Source organism: Ochlerotatus camptorhynchus, unplaced genomic scaffold (genome assembly GCF_037179485.1).
Source record: "Ochlerotatus camptorhynchus isolate MF236.1 unplaced genomic scaffold, CSIRO-AGI_Acam_v1.1 ptg000516l, whole genome shotgun sequence".
In the NCBI taxonomy this organism is placed as follows: Eukaryota; Metazoa; Arthropoda; class Insecta; order Diptera; family Culicidae; genus Ochlerotatus; species Ochlerotatus camptorhynchus.
This window is the reverse complement of record NW_027041000.1, coordinates 91,619-110,665: the sequence shown is the minus strand read 5'-3', so window position 1 is coordinate 110,665 and position 19,047 is coordinate 91,619. Positions and strand designations below refer to the sequence as shown.

At 36.7% G+C, this 19,047-nt stretch overlaps 1 protein-coding gene across 1 annotated transcript; it reads right to left on the bottom strand.

The window, feature by feature from the left end:
- Window positions 1-1,677: 1,677 nt before the first annotated feature.
- Window positions 1,678-2,460, bottom strand: LOC135712918 (uncharacterized). The gene has a single exon (XM_065236015.1). The coding sequence runs from the start codon at window positions 2,458-2,460 to the stop codon at window positions 1,678-1,680; it is 783 nt and encodes a 260-aa protein (XP_065092087.1).
- Between the last annotated feature and the right edge of the window lie 16,587 nt (window positions 2,461-19,047).

Genomic DNA, 19,047 nt, shown 5'->3' with positions numbered 1-19,047 from the left:
TAGAGAATCGATAACCTCATTTTAATGTTGTTCAGTATATTTGACTTGTCTGCTTAAAAACCATTCCCCAGCAATAAAACACAAAAATTACATGAGTGCAGAATATCCAGAAAACAAAACACGCAATACCAATCATATAAGTAAACAATATTTGACTTACCTTCTGTGCAGTCAAAATTTTCAGAATGTTATTTGCAAACGAATTTTTACTCTGATGAACGCAAATGCCAATTTCAATTGTAACAAAACGCTCGAATGACAGTTTAAAAATGGCAATCATGGGTTGCTTTGGCATGTCAAAAACTAACAAACAAAACATGCTGGGTGGTTAGAATGCTGTTAATACAACATTGATCAGCTCACATGGATACAACGGGATATAAATGACTACTATATAAAATGATAGTCTGCCCCTTTTTCCCCCTTTGAAGTTTGTGGATGCTTGAAATTTAGCTATTTTTGAGCTGATATTGCCTATAACATTTTCTGTTATGCAGTTAGAACCTTTTTGTCTTGAGCAAAGTTGTGTATTTTAATAGTTATTAAAAAGTTGCAGAACACTATAGTCATCTAAAACAAATATTTTCAGAAATATTGACAAAAAACGGATTTTTGAGGCCCTTCTATAAAAAAACGCTTCATAACTGAAAATCGCAAGCAGATAGAGACATGGCGTCTTCTACAAAGTTTTTAGTTATGAAGCAACCTACAACTTAGCTGAAGACTTTATATCAAACTAAAGACTATCTGGTCAAACTAAAAAGTTAGATTTTGCAGCACCACCTGTGGTGAAGTTTCGAACTAAAACTTAACTTCGTTCAATGGGTCTTGTCATTTATAAAAACTTTTCTGAAGACACCCTATTGAAAAAACCACTGTAAAAGGCGCTAATGAAAAAAGTTCATGGATTTGGCCTTTTGCACCACTGTGGGATGGTGAGGCTGATCAGGGCGCAAATAACACGCTACTCGGTCTTCTTTTATGCACTTTTTATTCAGGGTTTTAGGTTGCTTACGAATGTGGGTATGTAACGGGGCGGGCCTCGTGCTGGTCACTGGGTATTACCAGTTGCCGTTCCCAACGACATAATAGCGATTTAGCGATGTCTCTGGACGCTCACTTGGAGGGTTGATCGCTCCGACGGTCTAGACAGCGATCGGTGGCTCGACACTGAACAGCGGAGACTTGAATTAAGGACAATGGGTCCTTGGGTGGAAAACAATGGGAGGTCTTATAATAGGGAAACTACTGGGCTTGTTGTGGTAGGTATGTTACCTGATTCTTTTGACTGGCATCGTTACATCGGAGAGAGAAGTAGTTCTCTTTCATACAAAGGCGGGTCAGCTTAAGGTACGTCCGAACCTTGTTTCTCCATGCGGCATCCTCTCGCTGTGTTAATAGTCAATCTTCCAAATGGTTGATCGCTTCCTTGATTGATACGCTGGGAAAAAACACTGTGACGTCGAAAGATACCATAATCTCGTCCTCATTGATGTCTCCTGAAGATTGTAGTTGCTGGGTGTTACTAACTGCTTTATTCTGGAACTTATTCGGCATACTCTGGAACTCTATGACTAGCCACTTCGCTAGTTTGTGGGTGGGGGAACCAACTGCAGACACGATCTCTCGCATTTCATTCCCCGGTTTGTGGACTTTGGGGAGACCTTTGATCCTGGGTTACCTTTGGAGACCTTTGGATTCCCGTAAACGACCTGCTCCATCTCCTAATATCGATTTGCACTCCTTCAGTGCTTTCTCCAAGCGTTTCACTATGTTCTGTAAGGGGTCTACTCGAAGCTGTCTATACGGTCCGTTGTTAATCTTCGTTTTCATCAGATTGTCGTAATCGTTCTTGTCCATGATAACGATCGCGTTGCCCTTGTCTGCTTTCACGTAGTATACTGCTTTACTTTTCAGCTCCTTTACAGTCCGAATTTCCTTTTCGTTGGAGCGACTTTGTTCCTGTCCGCCTTTGATTATGTTCGATGTTCTCCTAACCGTATTCTGTGATGATGTTGGAAGTGTCTTGGTAATCGATGTTTCTACATCAATGATGATCTGCTCCAAGTCGGGCTTGGTTGTAACCGCGTATCCTAGCCGTTTGTTGAGGTATGTCAATTGTTCTTCCGTGAATGCGGTCGTCGATCGGTTGACAACCAACCCATCAATGGAGTGAACCTTCGGCGTCGTGGTGATGGTTGAAGGGATCTGCTCATCCGTTCGGTGTGTCGTCCGTCTCCGTTGTGACTCGTGTCGTAGTCTGTTAAGCTTCCTATCCTGCAGCTTCCATTTCCTATCCGATTCGCATTCCTCTGCTACCTTGGCTCTAGACAGAAACTTTTGGAATTCAATTGGATACTCCTTGGTCAATTTGAGATGTAGAGAATAACATTCCAAAATCTGCATGTCCAGTTTGCTATATAGCCGTCTGATGCTATACTTGATGAACTCTGCTTCCATCCTCTTTACTACGCTGGTTGGGGTGGATGTCCATACCTTACTCCTATGGCTTATAGGTATAACCTTATAAGGTAGTGGAATTAAATGGAAATTACTAATCCTTCTCTCTCTCTCTTTATACAAGTATTCCACTAAGACGCCCACATTCATCAGGATTCAACTTTTTAGTTAATCCATTTGAAAATATATAAATTCAAGCTGGTATTCTTCCGATCAAACTTCACAATTGTCACATCCCGTAGAGCCACATTCCGCGTTTTCACTGAATTTGCCTTCTAGAGCACAACCCTGGTATATCTTGCGGCCCTACGGTGCTGCAATTGTGAAGTTTTATTTAGTGGACACTAGTTTTAATCCATCTATTTTTAGATCGATTAACAAAAAAAAAATGAACTTAACGTTAGTTATCAATATTAACAAGAATGAACGAAGCTCCAAAGAGCGCCAAGAGCTCCTGCGCACCAGTGAATTGGTACCAGTTAAGCAAATTCTAAATAAACGCCTTTTAATTGCAATTTTAACAATCCAAACTGATGGGATGGGACAACCATATAAACTAACATCGTAGAGCGGTTGGAGTAAAACTCTTATCTTTCTGAATCAGCTTAATGGACATATGTCTATTTCCACACAGGTAGTGAGTGGGAAAAGCTTGTTCAACTCAAATTACTAGCTCACGTTCATTGTCTTGCTGTTCATATAGTCGGGCACATATGCGTCGTTAGACGGGAACGTATTCGTATGCAAAGCAACTAGACGCTCAGCTGTTGACAAGTTGTATGCGATAAGCACCTGCGGATGGAGTTCATAATACGCTCGAATGCGGTTTCCTTTTCTGTAGGTTACTGCTGCGAAGGAGGGTGTTGTGGAGCTTTCGTGCGAAAAAAATGTTACTGGAAAATATGCAAAAGTTCAAGAGGAACGTATGAATGTCACCGCTTATTCTGGTAAGTTGAATGAGTACTCATTTCATGTGGTTTAATTTATTTTCAACATGCATGAAATGAGCGAAAGTTTAGGTTTTTATATGAATACATGGTATAAACAGAGATAGAAGGATCTTGCTTAATGTTGTTGTAGTTGCTTAATGCTTATCCTTGACAGATACGCATATTTCGTCTACAATGCTTAGTGGGCTAGGAGTGAATTCTAACAGGAAACAATATTAATGCTCTGGGATTGCATCCAATTGAGTTGACGTTGAGCTTCTTGACATATTTAGTACTATACTGTGGTGGGTAAAAATAGTTCAAGTTTTAGTCGCACAGCGATACCAACTTTTTTATTTCGCACGCTAGAAGTTTGCTGTTTCGGGCAAAGTTGTATAACGTACAATTTTATGAAAAGCTGTTGAAGACATTAAAGCTAAAAAAAATTCAAACCATCCCAAGTAAGCCCATGAATAAATTATTTATTTATTTATTTATTTATTCGTCAATTAATTAAAGCGTAGACTGCATATCAACATTAAGACTTATTTTCTATGACTTCCGGGGGTCTGAAACATATGTTTAATTCTGTTGAGGGCATATTTAGGTCAATCATTTCACAATGATGATTATCATTATCATCATCTGATTTACTGGTCCAAATTTTGCGTAATTGGTCCGATGGCGATCTACTGCGAACAAGTGTCGATTGCGTAATTGTCGGGAAGGTGCATACAAATTTAACCTCGAAAATAGATCAGCTGAGTCAATGCGTTGCGAAATGATATTGTTTAATAGAGAAATCTTTGCGAAATCCCGACGTTCTTTCAATGTTTGAATGCTGATCAACAAGCATCGTGCTTCATATGACGTCTAACCTAACTTGCGTAGTGCATATAATAAAAACTGTGTTCTAAATGCACTTCCACAGTTATTAATTGAGAGCTTTCGATACCAATACCAATACATGAATGTGTATATTGTGTGGCAAGCACAATGATACTCTATGCCCAGGGAAGTCGAGAAAATGTCCAACCCGAAGAACCCGGAGAACCAGAATATGACCACTATACTCCAAAATATAGTTTCCATATTAAATACGCTTTGATCTCTTGATTCTGAACAACATAGAAAAAATCACAAGGTTCTAGGACAATTTTTATAATTTGGCCACTTTATTGTTCGTTCCGAATCCTCCTTCAGGTCAGTAGAGTTTCCCTGAGGGCGTATATGGTGTCTTTACACCATATGTACTTAGTACTATCAATTTCCAGTAATATACGTTAAATAAAGTGTAAAATTATGTCGATAGATAGTGGCATTTCCTACTTTACCGGTAACTCGGGTTGATCCCGGCCCTCTATCTCGGTACGCAAATTTTTTTTTTTTTTTTTAAATTCTTTATTAAAGAGATTTTTAGCCTTAGGCTAGTTCATCTCTAACGGTACGCAAATGTCTCCGGCCAATGAGACTACCACCAATCGATTCAGCAGAGATTTTTTTTTCTTTGAGAATATGTACAACATGTTGACTGAAACCGTTTGGCAGCCGAAAAATTAAATTTAATTGCGGTTTTGTCAATTTTTGCCCACTGTGCACCGGCAACGCTAATATAGGTCATTTGAACGGTAATGACTGAAATTTAGTTCGTAGGTAACTGGTATACAGCCAACTCTCCACAACTCGATATTCTATATCTTGATATTTTCTATAATTCGATGGATTCAGTGGTCCCTTCATTTTGCCATGTATCGTACTATCCATAATCAGATATTTCCACAAGTCGATGCCTCCTTTGGTTGATGCTCTATGTAGTGTTATTTTTATTCTTTAACTCGATATGTCATAGGCATTGTTTCTGAAGTGATTTTGATGATAAAATAAAACGTGCTTTGGATACATGATAACTGGTGGAATACGATGAAATTGCCACACACAAAATTGATTCGCAAAATGCGAGTTTTCATCCGATCCTACCTATCGACCCATCAACTCATGGGGCTGGGGCTTGGGACCAACGGCTTTACTTCCCTTCCTCCGTGATTCGTGATCAGAGATGTTATGCCTCAGAAAATCCCGGCGGCGCAGACTGGGATTGAACACAGGCCTTTTGGGGTGAGGGGCAATCACGCTTACCACTACACCACCGGCACCGCTAATATAGGTCATTTGAACGGTAATGACTGAAATTTTGTTCGTAGGTAACTGGTTTAATATACAGCCAACTCTCCATAACTCGATATTCTATATCTCCATATTTTCTATAACTCGATGGATTCAGTGGTCCCTTCATTTTGCCATGTATCGTACTCTCCATAATCAGATATTTCCACAAGTCGATGCCTCCTTTGGTTGATGTTCTATGTAGTGTTATTTTTATTCTATAACTCGATATGTCATAGGCATTGTTTCTGAAGTGATTTTGATGATAAAATAAAACGTGCTTTGGAAACATGATAACTGGTGGTAATATTGAGTACCCAAGACCAACAGACCAGATCAGAAATTATTTCTGGTGTTCTCGATTAAATGGCCCGTACCTTTCATTCATACCAAAATCTAATATGGGATAAATCAAATCGGGTTTATTTAGTGCTAAGAGCGATAAAACTATGTTCCTGATGCTCCCAGAGACGTGATCAGCGTTGCCAGACCTATAGATGTAATATTACAATGGAGTCGTTTTTTACGCGGTTTCTGTCAAATACCCCACAATATTGGTATTTTTGGAATCGGAGTGACCTGTAGGAACCGGAAACCTTTTCTGACAACATTTTGAATTCCAAGAGGGCGGTATCCCGTTAGAGAAAAACTGGGAAATACTGTCAAATACCAAACAATAGGGTATTTTTGGAATCGGAGGGATGTGTAGGGACCGGAAATCGATGTCGGACGCCATTTTTAAATCCAAGATGGTGGCTTCCGATTACAGAAAATCAAAAAAAAATTCTGCTAAATACTCCTCAATATGGGTATTTTTAAAATCGGTGTGACTTTAAGGGACTGAAAATCCATGTATGACGCCATTTTGATATCCAAGTTGGCGGCTTCCGGTTAGAAAAAACTGAAAAATACTGTCAAATACCCCACAATATGGATATTTTTGGAATCGGGGTGACGATTAGGGAGCGGAAGTCCATTTCTGACTCCATTTTGATATCCAAAATGACGCTTCCGGTTAGAGAAAAACTGGGATTTACTGCATTATTACCCACAATGTGGGTATTTTTGGAACTAGGGTGACGTGTAGGAACTATTCTGCTCAAGCAGGTCGAGTTGGAGAAGGTGATGAGGTGGATGTCATTAAATGAACTTAACTCCACCGTTTACTGATACTCAATGAATGTTTATTCATAAACTCTCTTAATCGATGTTTACATACTGGTTAAAACAAGGGAAAAGACAGAGACAGATAGAGGTGCCTGGTAGCGCGTTTATGTATTTCGACGTTATTGAAGGCGATCACCCATCGTGGGTAAAAGCTGAGGATAGTGTAATTTGGAAAAAGGCAAATGTTCCTAGGAACTTGCATCGTTGTCAATTGCACCACAGGCAATTGAGCTTGGGTATTCTTGTCAGCGTTGCAAGACCTTGAGTGTGGAAAATGAAATGATTTAAGGGGAGAATACACTTTGATTTTTCAAAAAAATGCATTTTTTTGGCTCAAAATGTTCCTTGGGATGTATACTTTAATTTAGAAAAGACTCCAAGTCCGCCAGAATATTCCTTAGCGCTTTACGAAGCGATTTCCTAAAACATGTACCGGCGCGCTGAGAGAGCATTGAAATCTTTAAACGCGTTTATCTCGAAACGGGGTTTTTCAAACTGGCGTGAAAAATAACTCTAACCAGTTATCATCAAATTCGGATATCGCCTAGGTTTTCTTGTTCAAAATTAAATTCTGCTTAGAAATACGTATCCACATTTTCGATTTTGTCAAAAATGGATTTTTAATCCACGATTTTGTAAGCGTTTTTTAGGGTAAAAAATGGACTTTTTTTTTCCTAAGGCCACAACATTTGAAAAAGTTAATTTAAAAAAAAATCGGAATACGTATTTCTAACCCAAATTTCATTACTAATCAGGATTTTTGTTCGATTTATGTTCCAGGATCACATGGAAAGGAGTATTTTCCCACGCCGTTTGCCGACTTCCGCGCGAGGACGCCCGCGCGTCCTGGTGCACCGGCTACGGGGAGACGCCAATCGAGTTCAAAAAAATACAAATTGCAGTTCGAAGGATGACTAATAAATGGGTTATAACATATTTGCCCTCCCTGAGTGTTTTATTGCTTAAAAATATTAACGAAAATGCCTTACTTTTTGGACGTTCAAAGTGTACTACCCCCTTAATTGACATCTGTTTTCAAGATGTTTCCTAAATTGTTACGCACTACAGAATCCATGTCTGAATATATTTTGAAATTCAAGATGGTGGCTTCCGGTTACCGACAAACTGAAAAATACTTTCAAATGACCCTCAATATGGATATTTTTGAAATCATGGTGACGTGTAGGAACAGGAAATCTATGTCTGAGGTCATTTTGAGAACCAATAACTTCTTTAAGTTCTATAAGTCGATATCGAGTTAGTGGACATCGAGTTGTGGAGAGTTGACTGTATTTACAAGATTTTCTCTTACCGGAAGTGCCGTCTTGGATTTAAAAGGGGTGTCAGATATGAATTTCCGGATTCTACCCGGCACCCACATTCCAAAAATACCCATATTGAGGAGAATTGACAGAATGTCCAAGTTTTACTCTTACCGGAATCCACCATCTTTGATTTCAAAATGGCGCTATACATCGATTTCCGGACCCTGCACATCACCCCGATTCCAAAAATACCCATATTGTAGGGTATTTGACAGTGTTTCCAAGATTTTCTGTATCTGGAAGCCGCCATATTAAATTTCACAATGGCATCAAACATAAATTTCCAGTCTCTAAACGTCACCCAGGAGTATTTGACAGCATTTTTCAGTTTTTCACTAACCGGAAGCTAAAATGGCGTTAAACATGGCTTCCAAGAATACCCATATTGAGGGGAATTTAAAAAGAATTTTCCAGTTTTTCTGTAACCGGAAGCGGCCACATTGGATTTCAAAGTTTTGTCTTACATAGATTTCCGATCCTTCCACGTCAACCTGATTCCAAAAATATCCTTGGCCTTAAAAATGGCTTGCACAGTTCTTTTATTTTACTTTCTTTCATATGCATTCACAATTGCTTCACGCTTATTGAAAAAAAAACAGTTATGAGCACTGTGGAAAAACTGTGATTTTTAATGAATTCGACAGATTTTTGATACTTCAGTTTTGCCGTCTGAGAAACGTTTGAAAAAAAGGGCACAGTTTTTGCAATTGATATGCTCTGAGAAATCCAAAGCTTGTTTATAGAGCCAATAACTAGAGAAATGAATTTAATACGCTGTATAAAATACAGTATAACCATAGAGGTAACTCTAAGACAAGAAGGTCCCGAAGAAAAGTGTTCAACTTTTTGGCTCAGTTCTGGTACTCTCTTCGGTCCCAAGCTAATCGATGCACCCCTCGAAACATAGGAAAATCTAGAGTCGGTGCATAATGAGTCACGCCAAGAGAAAAACAGTTGCACTCGCATCACGGTTTTCGAAAGATTCCTTTTCTTTTCACTTGGCAACAGAGGACTTCTGCATCAACTTCAAATGACTTCTAGCGAGGAAAAAAAATAACGGCTGTAGTACATCATTAAATTAGTGATTTTGTCAATTTACCTTAACGAAAAATAGTAGAAATTCTCATAACTGACCATTACTAAACGTATCGCATGACAAATGTAATGCTCACTGCGTGTTTATGATCATTTCTTCGATTATATTTTATATTTAATTGCAATACCTTTCGTAGACCTTTCATAGCATCGTAATGTTTGTTTACCTTGCACGATAGGTAGCCGGTTTGACAGTTCAATAGGTAGACTTGGGTTCACTTTTGGCGTGACTCATTATACACCGACTCTAGGAAAATCCACGAACCTCTCATTTTATCTGTCAAATTTTCAAAGCGGATCAAAACAAACAGAGTGTAGTACTAGAATTTCGACTTGAATAGGGTACGTTAATCGATTTGCTTGGGACCAATAGGCTAGTCAAGTAGTGAGCCAATTTCAAATCGTTAGTTTCCACCGGTTGGTATAACCATGCAAATATGATATCCATACAGCCTGGGTCTTTGCTGTGAGCGCAACCCCCCAGCAGACGGACCACCATTTGAAAGCTCTTTTAATGTAGTTTTAGATGCATTTGACCTCGTCTGCACCTATCTGCATCAATGAAAGATACACAAGTCCAAAGTATGAGGAAAATTGAAGATAATTTCTCAATAACTCATCGTATTCAAAGGATGCAGGTATAGTATGGTGTAGAATACACAACTTTCTTTCAGTTTGACAAACAACTTTGTAGAACATAGTGAAGACCTAAAATAAAATAAAATAAGTGTTTTGGTAAAAAAAAAGGGTTTTTGGGGGCCATCCTTAAACAACTTTCTCTATTTAGATTTAGGTGAAATACACTGGAGTCGCTTTTTACGCGGGTGATACGTTCCGCGTAAATTCTGGAATCCGCGTAAAAAAAACCGGGTAAAAAAACCGCGTAAAAAAACGTGTAAAAAACCGCGTAAAAAGCGACTCCAGTGTATATGACTTTTATGTCTACAGAAAAGTTGTTTGTAACAAGTTTTACTATACTTTGCTCAAGCCCTTAACCCTCTATCTCGACATTGTGAAAAAATAAATTTTTCATCTCACTTTTAAAGGGTATTAATCACAAAATTATTGTCATCCAATGAAACATGTCATACCCATCAACTTTGCCGAAGGCGTCATTATTCTAAATCGACTCTCCACGGTGCTATTAATTCAGAGCGTCAAATTGAACTTTTAAACCACTGTGCAATAGCGAGATTGCCGCGTCGACGAGTGCCTAATCATTATGGACCGTATATCAAACTGCAACAATCAATTTTAGGGATACTTGATAAAACAACATACGGCATTTTCAGAGTCATCATTTATAAAAAAAATTATAGTTAAATTTACAGATTTTTTTAACAATTAAAAATTAAAACCCAAAAACAAATACACCGACCAATCGCGGTCCTACGTCAGTTTCTGTTCGTGCTACTAGGTATAGGCTCTGCTACTTTATTTTATAATCTAGGCTCAATCGCATTAACTTTACGGAGCCAATAATTCATTGTTCATTGTTTGCAACAAAAGTAACTTAATTCTATGTCTAGTAAGAGTTGGGCCGAATACTCGCGACTTACTCGAAGTTAGAGGGGTATATTGTCGAAGGATATGATCAGGGGAAGAGCTTGAGGTGAGGTTTCGTTGTCTCATCAGAGTGTTGTCACCAGTATGAAAGATATTGCAGTTCTAGTATCGTCAGTAAATTGGACCGGCTATGGTGACCAGTGGGCGACGGTGAGATACGGTGGACGGTATGGCAAACAGATCCTAAGGACCCTACTTGGGCGCCAATATTAAATGATTTATGTATAAATGTAAATATGTTGTGTATTAATAAAATTATTTTATTGTGAAGTATCAGTTCAATCTAAAACCCATGTTTTGTGTAAACAACGACGGCCAAAACATTCCCGTAAGACACCAAGAAGGACAGGATACTGGATGGACCCCATTTTCACCCCAGGCAAGGTAAATGGTTAACCGGAGGCTTCTACCCCCTACAACTTTGTGGGCTGGATGGACTAACAGTCTTCTTGCAACTTACAAATAAAAATTATCATTAATAATTCCGAAAAATAGTACATGATGCGAAATGAGCATTTTCAAGCTTGCTCAAAAGACATGCTCAATCATTTTAGTCAAGACTATAATACTCTACGACGTCAAATCAAGCAAATGCTATTGTATCACGTGGTAAGTCCACTTGACAGTACGTGAGCCTCGGTTCAGCATCAAACGGCATAAACGAACGCGACAGCTGAAGGACCACGGCACGAACATCAGCGACGTACAACGGAGCGTTCTTATCTCAAAACACTGTACGTGCTGATGTTGAAAATGACCTGAAAAGACTTCTCCCTCCCAGTCTGATGCCATTCCCGCCTTCTCGTCTTCGTTGATGGAACTGCCACCGTAAACATATTGTTCCGAGGGGAGATGGTTGGAATATTGTATAGTTCTCGTATGAAATCACAGTTGAGACACACATTCACCATACAGACAAATCCCATGGATGCAGCTTATCACTAAACATGTCAACAGCATGCCCCAATCTCCCCGAAGGGGACGAGATGCAGTCACCAGTCAACCGACGAGGACAACGTGATATTCCCATGATGGAAAGCAGCGAATGCGTGCCACACTATTCTACTATGTGCATCCAAACGACTAGGGACTAGGTACATTCCAATCTACAGCAAAAGCCGCCCCGGAGTGTAGAGGTCCAACTCAACCAAGCAAATTCCTCTGGTTTGCTCGGAGATAAAATACACCGGGAAATGCATCATCGTTCCGTCGTGATCCTGGACAAGTCGTATTTATGCAAGGGAGGTATATCCAATCTGGTACCAATTCTGGCATTTTGAATTTGAATGAAGAAGTTTCATAACTGGTACACCTACCCTACATGTCTTCTATTCATCCGTATGAATAAATATGATCCAACTAGGGTATACGTCCCTAACCTCGGTCTAATATGCAGCCATCGATTACGTTTTTAATCATAACTCATCAATGAATTTACCTGCAAACGATATTCTACTGCTAAATGGTATGCTTAGATATGCTTATCATGTCGTTTGCTATCAGAAACCACGAAAAGTTGAAAAACTTACTTTTTTTAAGACAATAACTCACGAGGGAAATGTATGTAATATGGGTCTATTGTCCCCAAATTGGGTCTATTTATGGATGCAACTTCGTCCTATCTTGTTTGATCCTCAAAAAAACGCTCTTGGTAACGTTTTCTGATGTATTTTTTTTTTATCACTATCACTGTTAACTTAATGCTCTTCATTCCTCAAAACATTTCTTAGAGAAAATTTTACGAAAACTACATTAAATCACTCAATTTAAAAATTAAAAATTAAAAATTTCGCTTATCGTCTTTTGACCGCAGAATATCTAAATCAGAACATTGTGATGTTCATTATACAGGTTTGGCAGAAAAAATCTCCCTTCCTGTTCGTTCCTTATCATCCAAATGCAAAACAACATTGTTGACGTTACTCTTATTGCTATATGCTGTCAAATGAATTTCATGGGCCATAGTTAGGAACATAGAAAAGAAATGTGTCCCTAAAGTTGGGTCCATGTTTTACTTGTGAAAACGTTGTTAAACAATTAAAATAAACATAAAATATTCAAACAGCAACTGTAAGTTTTACGTCTAGTGTGTATTATCAGGTAATTCCAATCAATAAATGCCATAATCAGGCCATTTGATGATCGTCAGTCAACCTTCCCATCTTAACCTTATAAGTCATGGCGGCTAAAAACTCCGAACATTGTGATATTCTCAACCAGTTTTATTACTTACGAGAGCTGAAAATGTATTGAAATGTTGTGATATAAATTGATTTGTGTGTGGTACACATTTATCAACCATCAGTGATCAATATTTTCCTTATTTTTTGTGTAATATTCCTTAATTAATTATTTATTTGCGTGATAGGCCGAATGAAAGGACTAGACCCACATTACATACCGTAACCCTATATGCGAGATGAGTTGATCCATCAGAAAAGTGGTTCTTGTATTGTCAAGGAACTCAATGGACGAGAGCGGCGGTAGCATGCATGGGAGGTCTAATATGAATGTGAATCCAGATTATTCTATCCTATGCCATGCTTTAGAAATTGAACCACATTTAATAGATGGGTGCTATTTATTCATCATGCAAGCCAATATGAACCGTTAATTTACCCACATATCAACAGTGTACCCTTGGGAAGCAATTTCAAACTTGCTTGTCAACGTGAATGGCTGAAGAAACGATGAAAGAGACGTCACTATCAATCCCCGATTGCCACGGCATGAAGTCACAAATACATAAAACGCATAAATCTATATTTTGCTGTCTACGAACATTGATTCAGCGATGGTGAATTGCTGATGCAATGAAATATTGCTGTAAAAATGCATCAACTATATTTTATAGAATGACGAACCATCGATTCCACGACATGAAAGTATATTCAGAACATTCGTTATTCGATTTACTAGGAGAAAAGGAACCAAACGCTCAACCGACCAAGGAATCATTTGATAATACAAATTTTTTTTTAAGTATAGATCATTGGTGATTTGACCTGGATGAGATAACGCATATCCATCAGAAAAATAAATCTCAATATTAATCACAAAAATAAAAAGGATTTCTTTCTTTATGTTCTCAATTGAGGAATGTAAACAGCAAAAAAATGTCAAATACATGGAGCCTTATATTTGTTCCCAAGCTTACATAAATTTAATGTTAATCATTAAGATAAGTTTAAGACCTCAGCTTCAATGAGAAAAAATGCTGACCTAATGTTTTTTTAGTCATTTTCTTAAAGCTAAGCTAGTAAAGTTGCGAATAAATAGTTCAAGTGAGTCGATTTAACTCATCCCCGATCTGGTGGTCAGTTTTCAAATGGCTTGAAAGCGAACAGAAATAATGATGGATTGTTTTTGTAATTTTATCTTGGGGCATGCAATACCCGGTAATTACGGCGCATTGTGTTTTAGCACATAACATACACAGCAAAAAAATAATTTTGATATCACATCAAAGTGGATGCACTACAATCATGTCGAAAATTTCATGTAATTTTTATGACCACATAAATAAACAAATGCAGTAAAAGCAGCGTAATGTCAGTTCATGCATTGTATTAATGATAATTTTGTCCTTTTTAGCAAGTAATATTACACCATATTTTCGACATGATTGTAGTGCATCCACTTTGACGTGATATCAAAATTATTTTTTTGCTGTGTATGTGGAACTTCATGCAAAACTGCTGACTAAAAGTTGACCCCTTTTTTGTGTTTCCTCTGTGGTATAACTGGTATAGTTGGACATCGATCTGTCAAAATTAAATTTTCGTGAATCGACACTGAGTCTTCATATGGGCCAATATCTTGTAATTCAAAGTCAATCCATGTAACCCAGCAATTATATCAGCTATGGGGACTTTCTTTATACACAAACATCGTGGTGGCTTACTTGAGCGAGTTTTCATTCTCAAGAAATTCGTGGAAAAGTCAGTGTTTACGTTTGTGACATTGGCCCTTATGAAAAAAAATCAGATATTTGGTTGCTTGCTCAGTACACGCTATCTAAAAACTACCCAAATTTGAGTAAAATCTACCCTGATTGGTCAAAACTGAATCTATCAAAAAATGGGTAAACTATATTGGGAGTGGCAGGTTAACAATTGAACAATGTCGGTCGGATAGATGCCAATGTTGCTCATGTGTCAGCTTGTCACTCCCAACATAGTTTACCCATTTTTGAGTAGGTTCAGTTGTGACCGATCTGGGAGGATTCTACCCAAATTGGAAAAGTTTTGAAATAACGTGTAAGTATTGGCGTTGACGGTGACTTTCTAGCTCTTTACTCCTAGAGTCGGTGTATAATGAGTCACGCCAAGAGTGAAGCCAAGTCTACCTATCGAACCGTCAAACCGGCTACCTATCGGGCAAAGTAAATAAACATTACGATGCTATGAAAGGTCCACGAAAGGTATTGCAATAAAATATAAAATATTATCGAAGAAATGAGCATAAACACGCAGTGAGCTTTAAATTGTCATGGGATACGTTCGGTAATGATCAGTAATGAGAATTTCTACTATTTTTTGTTAAGATAATTTGACAAAATCACTGATATAATGACTTACTACAGCCGCATTTTTTTTCTCTCGCTAGAAGTCATTTGAAGTTGTTGTAGAAGTCCTCTGTTGCCAAGTGAAAAGAATGGGAATCTTTCGAAAACCGTGATGCGAGTTCAACTGTTTTTCTCTTGGCGTGACTCATTATACACCGACTCTATTTACTCCTATTGACGAATCCAACTTAAACTAATGCGCGCCTGGTGACAGGAATAAACACTATCCGACGGTGATCAGCTAGTGACAGCCCTTGGAAATTTCATTATTTTTATGAAAATTTGTTAAATTACAGTGCTAGTTCGTGTAAATATGCTATTAAAATGAATGAATCTTGTTCAAAACCTTAAAAACTATTGTGATATGTGTCGATCCCAAAATAAAAATTACTAGTTTTCAAATAAAATTGAAAAAAACATGATGAGGTTATGGGCATGGTTATGTTAACAGCCATACCACATCGATTAATGTTGATATGGAGACGTGACCAACAACAACGTGCTGGTATATGATTTGGCGGATATGATTTGCAACCATCGATTGAAGCATGCAGGAATTTCGTTGTTTTATCATGTTTGTTCTACGATTTTTTTTTTTATTTCAATAATTTAGCACTTAAATATCTAATTCTACTTACCATAGAGATTCTACTTATACCAGAGAAGAAAGAGTTTTCACTCGGTTATATGGTGATCAGGCAAACTACCCGTAAAAAAAAGAACCACAGAGGTACAATGAAATGTATTGTAACCATACAATATAATTTATTGCATTTACAATAAATCGTATTGTCCACAACGATAAAATAACCATAGAATTTATTGTTTCCACAGTAGTATCTATGGTAAATTGGATAATCTACAATAGGACAAGGGGGTTCCCGAATAAAAATTAACCATACAAAAACAATAGAACCTATTGTTACAATACATTAAAACCTATTGTAGCAACAATAAATGTCATTGTCAAAAACAATAAAAATACAATAGAACTTATTGTTATGTACACTATAATCTATTGTTTATGAGACATTTACAATAGAAAAGGGGGGTTGTTAGTTACCGTAACAAAATCAATTTTTTCTCAAACAAATTTAATCTCATTACAATAAATTTTATTGTTTTTTTATTGTGCGAAATTTTGATTCCATAGAATTTGTTGTAAACCTATTGTGGTGACTATTTGATTACCCGGATAAAAATAACCATAAAATTACAATAAAATACCAATAAAATACAATAGATTCTATTGTTGACAATTAATCTTATTGCAATTCTATTGTATTGTCCAAATAATCAAATAGTCACCACAATAGGTTTACAACAAATTCTATGGAATCAAAATTTCGCACAATAAAAAAACAATAAAATTTATTGTAATGAGATCAAATTTGTTCGAGAAAAAATTGATTTTTTTATGGTTACGGTAACAAACAACCCCCCTTTTCTATTGTAAATGTCTCATAAACAATAGATTATAGTGTACATAACAATAAGTTCTATTGTATTTTTATTGTTTTTGACAATGACATTTATTGTTGCTACAATAGGTTTTAATGTATTGTAACAATAGGTTCTATTGTTTTTGTATGGTTAATTTTTATTCGGGTATTTGGACAATACAATAGAATTGCAATAAGATTAATTGTCAACAATAGAATCTATTGTATTTTATTGGTATTTTATTGTAATTTTATGGTTATTTTTATCCGGGTTGTTATGTATCTTAAGCATAAAAAAATCTCTTTTCTGGAACAAACTTGAGCCATTTATCATTAATTTTATTGTTTTTTATTGTTGAAAATTCATACTATATGGTACGTATCGTACATCTATTGTAATAGCAATATTTTAAATTTACTTGTATGATATACACACAATAGGACCGATTGTTCGAAAAAGATTTTGTTGTGAATGTTTATATTTTAGCGTATTTTTTTTCCGGGTATCCAATGCCGTCTGCGACACAGGCACTTTTGGTACTGCCTTTGTAGTCCCGCTCGTCTGAATCTACCAAACCAGGCGTGATAACCTCCTAATGGTTTCGCAGCGGATTCAGCTATAAGAAAGATGATGTTCCTGCGGATGGAACAATATATTGTTTTGATTGCTTCAATATGTAAAATTGTTCTAACAACTCACCTCAAACAGCAAAATTAATTGATTTAATTCAATTTCCGATGGGATGATCCTTCGGTATTGCATTCTCAGTTTAAATACTGTAAGAAAATTGTTAACATTATTTGTTTATGTTTTGCTGGGAGCAACCTATTTTTCATTTTGAAGAAATCTCATTGATTTTGCATTTAAAAATAAGGATTTACTTACCATTCTTACCAGCGCTACTTTTCTGTTCATATTTGCTTTCTGTTATTGAATAAAGCAATTATAATAACACGTAAAACATAGGTTTCTTATCACAAACTTGAAAATATATGCAGTTTGACAGATGATCTCAAGTTCATCACCGCTACGATTACAGCGCCGCGGTGGCCGGCATAAACTTGGATTTGTCAATCAGCGCTGCCATTTATACAGATTTATCTGTATTATACAGATTTTTTAATCTTAATACAGACCCGATACAGAATACAGATTTATCACAGATTTTTAAATTACAATACAGATTTATACAGATTTTTATAAAATGCTTGAGAAAAAAAAATCTATATCAAAATAAGTTATCAAGCAGTTCTCACTAATATCAATATATGTTATAATTTTGATATTCTTCGCATATCTTTTAGCTCTCATTTTTGTTCTGTTAGCCATCAACTCCTTCAAAATGAAATCAATTTGAGTTATCAGGAATAATGAAAACAACATAATTCTTGTTTTCATTTTGTTCTCACCCTCTGCTCGGGAACCTATCAAATTTCCATCGACAATAATTAATCATGTTATGGTGTTTTTGACAGTATTCACAACCAGAGGACCAACCGCTTTCGGATGCATATGGAGCTGGTAGTAAACGATTTGAGATTGTATGGGGATTTACAGTATTAATTCCCGAATAGAAATTTACATTAGCCCAACGTTTGATTTTGATGTCTACATCAGCATCGAAATCAAATGTATGCCTGATGTCAAACATTAGAAAACATTATGAATTAGTTGTATTTAAGCAACGTAACATGGTGTATACATCAGAAATTTTGGAACAAAATTTTGCCATTCTAATGTCGGTCTGACGTCAAAAATTTCAATCTCTTGACATTAGAACCAAACGTTTTAAGGATGTTTTCTGATGTACATTACGTTAGAACTAAACGTTGTTCGGATGTTTTTATATGTAAACGTTTTCTGATGTTTTCTAATGTAGATGTTTCCCGATGTTAGAACCAAACGTTTTCGGATGTTCTCGGATGTAAAAAACGTTAGGACTAAACGTTGTTTAAATGTTTTTATATGTAAATGTTTTCTGATGTTTTTTAATGTAGAAGTTTCCTGATGTTAGAACCAAACGTTTTTGGATGTTTTCGGATGTAAAAAACGTTAGAACTAAACGTTGTTCGGATGTTTTTATATGTAAATGTATTCTAATGTTTTCTTATGTAGATGTTTCCCGATGCTAGAACCAAACGTTTTTTGGATGTTTTCGGATGTACACAACGTTAGAACTAAACGTTGTTCGGATGTTTTCAATTGTATTTCCTGTTTGTTGTTCTCTGATGTTTTCAGATGTACAAAACGTTTAAAGTAAACGTTGTTTGAATGTTTTAAAATGTAGATGTTTACTTATGTTTTAAGTAGTATAACCACTAGAATCTTACTT

Bases quoted from the DNA above. Each gene is read 5' to 3' on its own strand.
- LOC135712918 (XM_065236015.1), bottom strand. From the start codon at position 2,460: ATGGAAGCAGAGTTCATCAAGTATAGCATCAGACGGCTATATAGCAAA.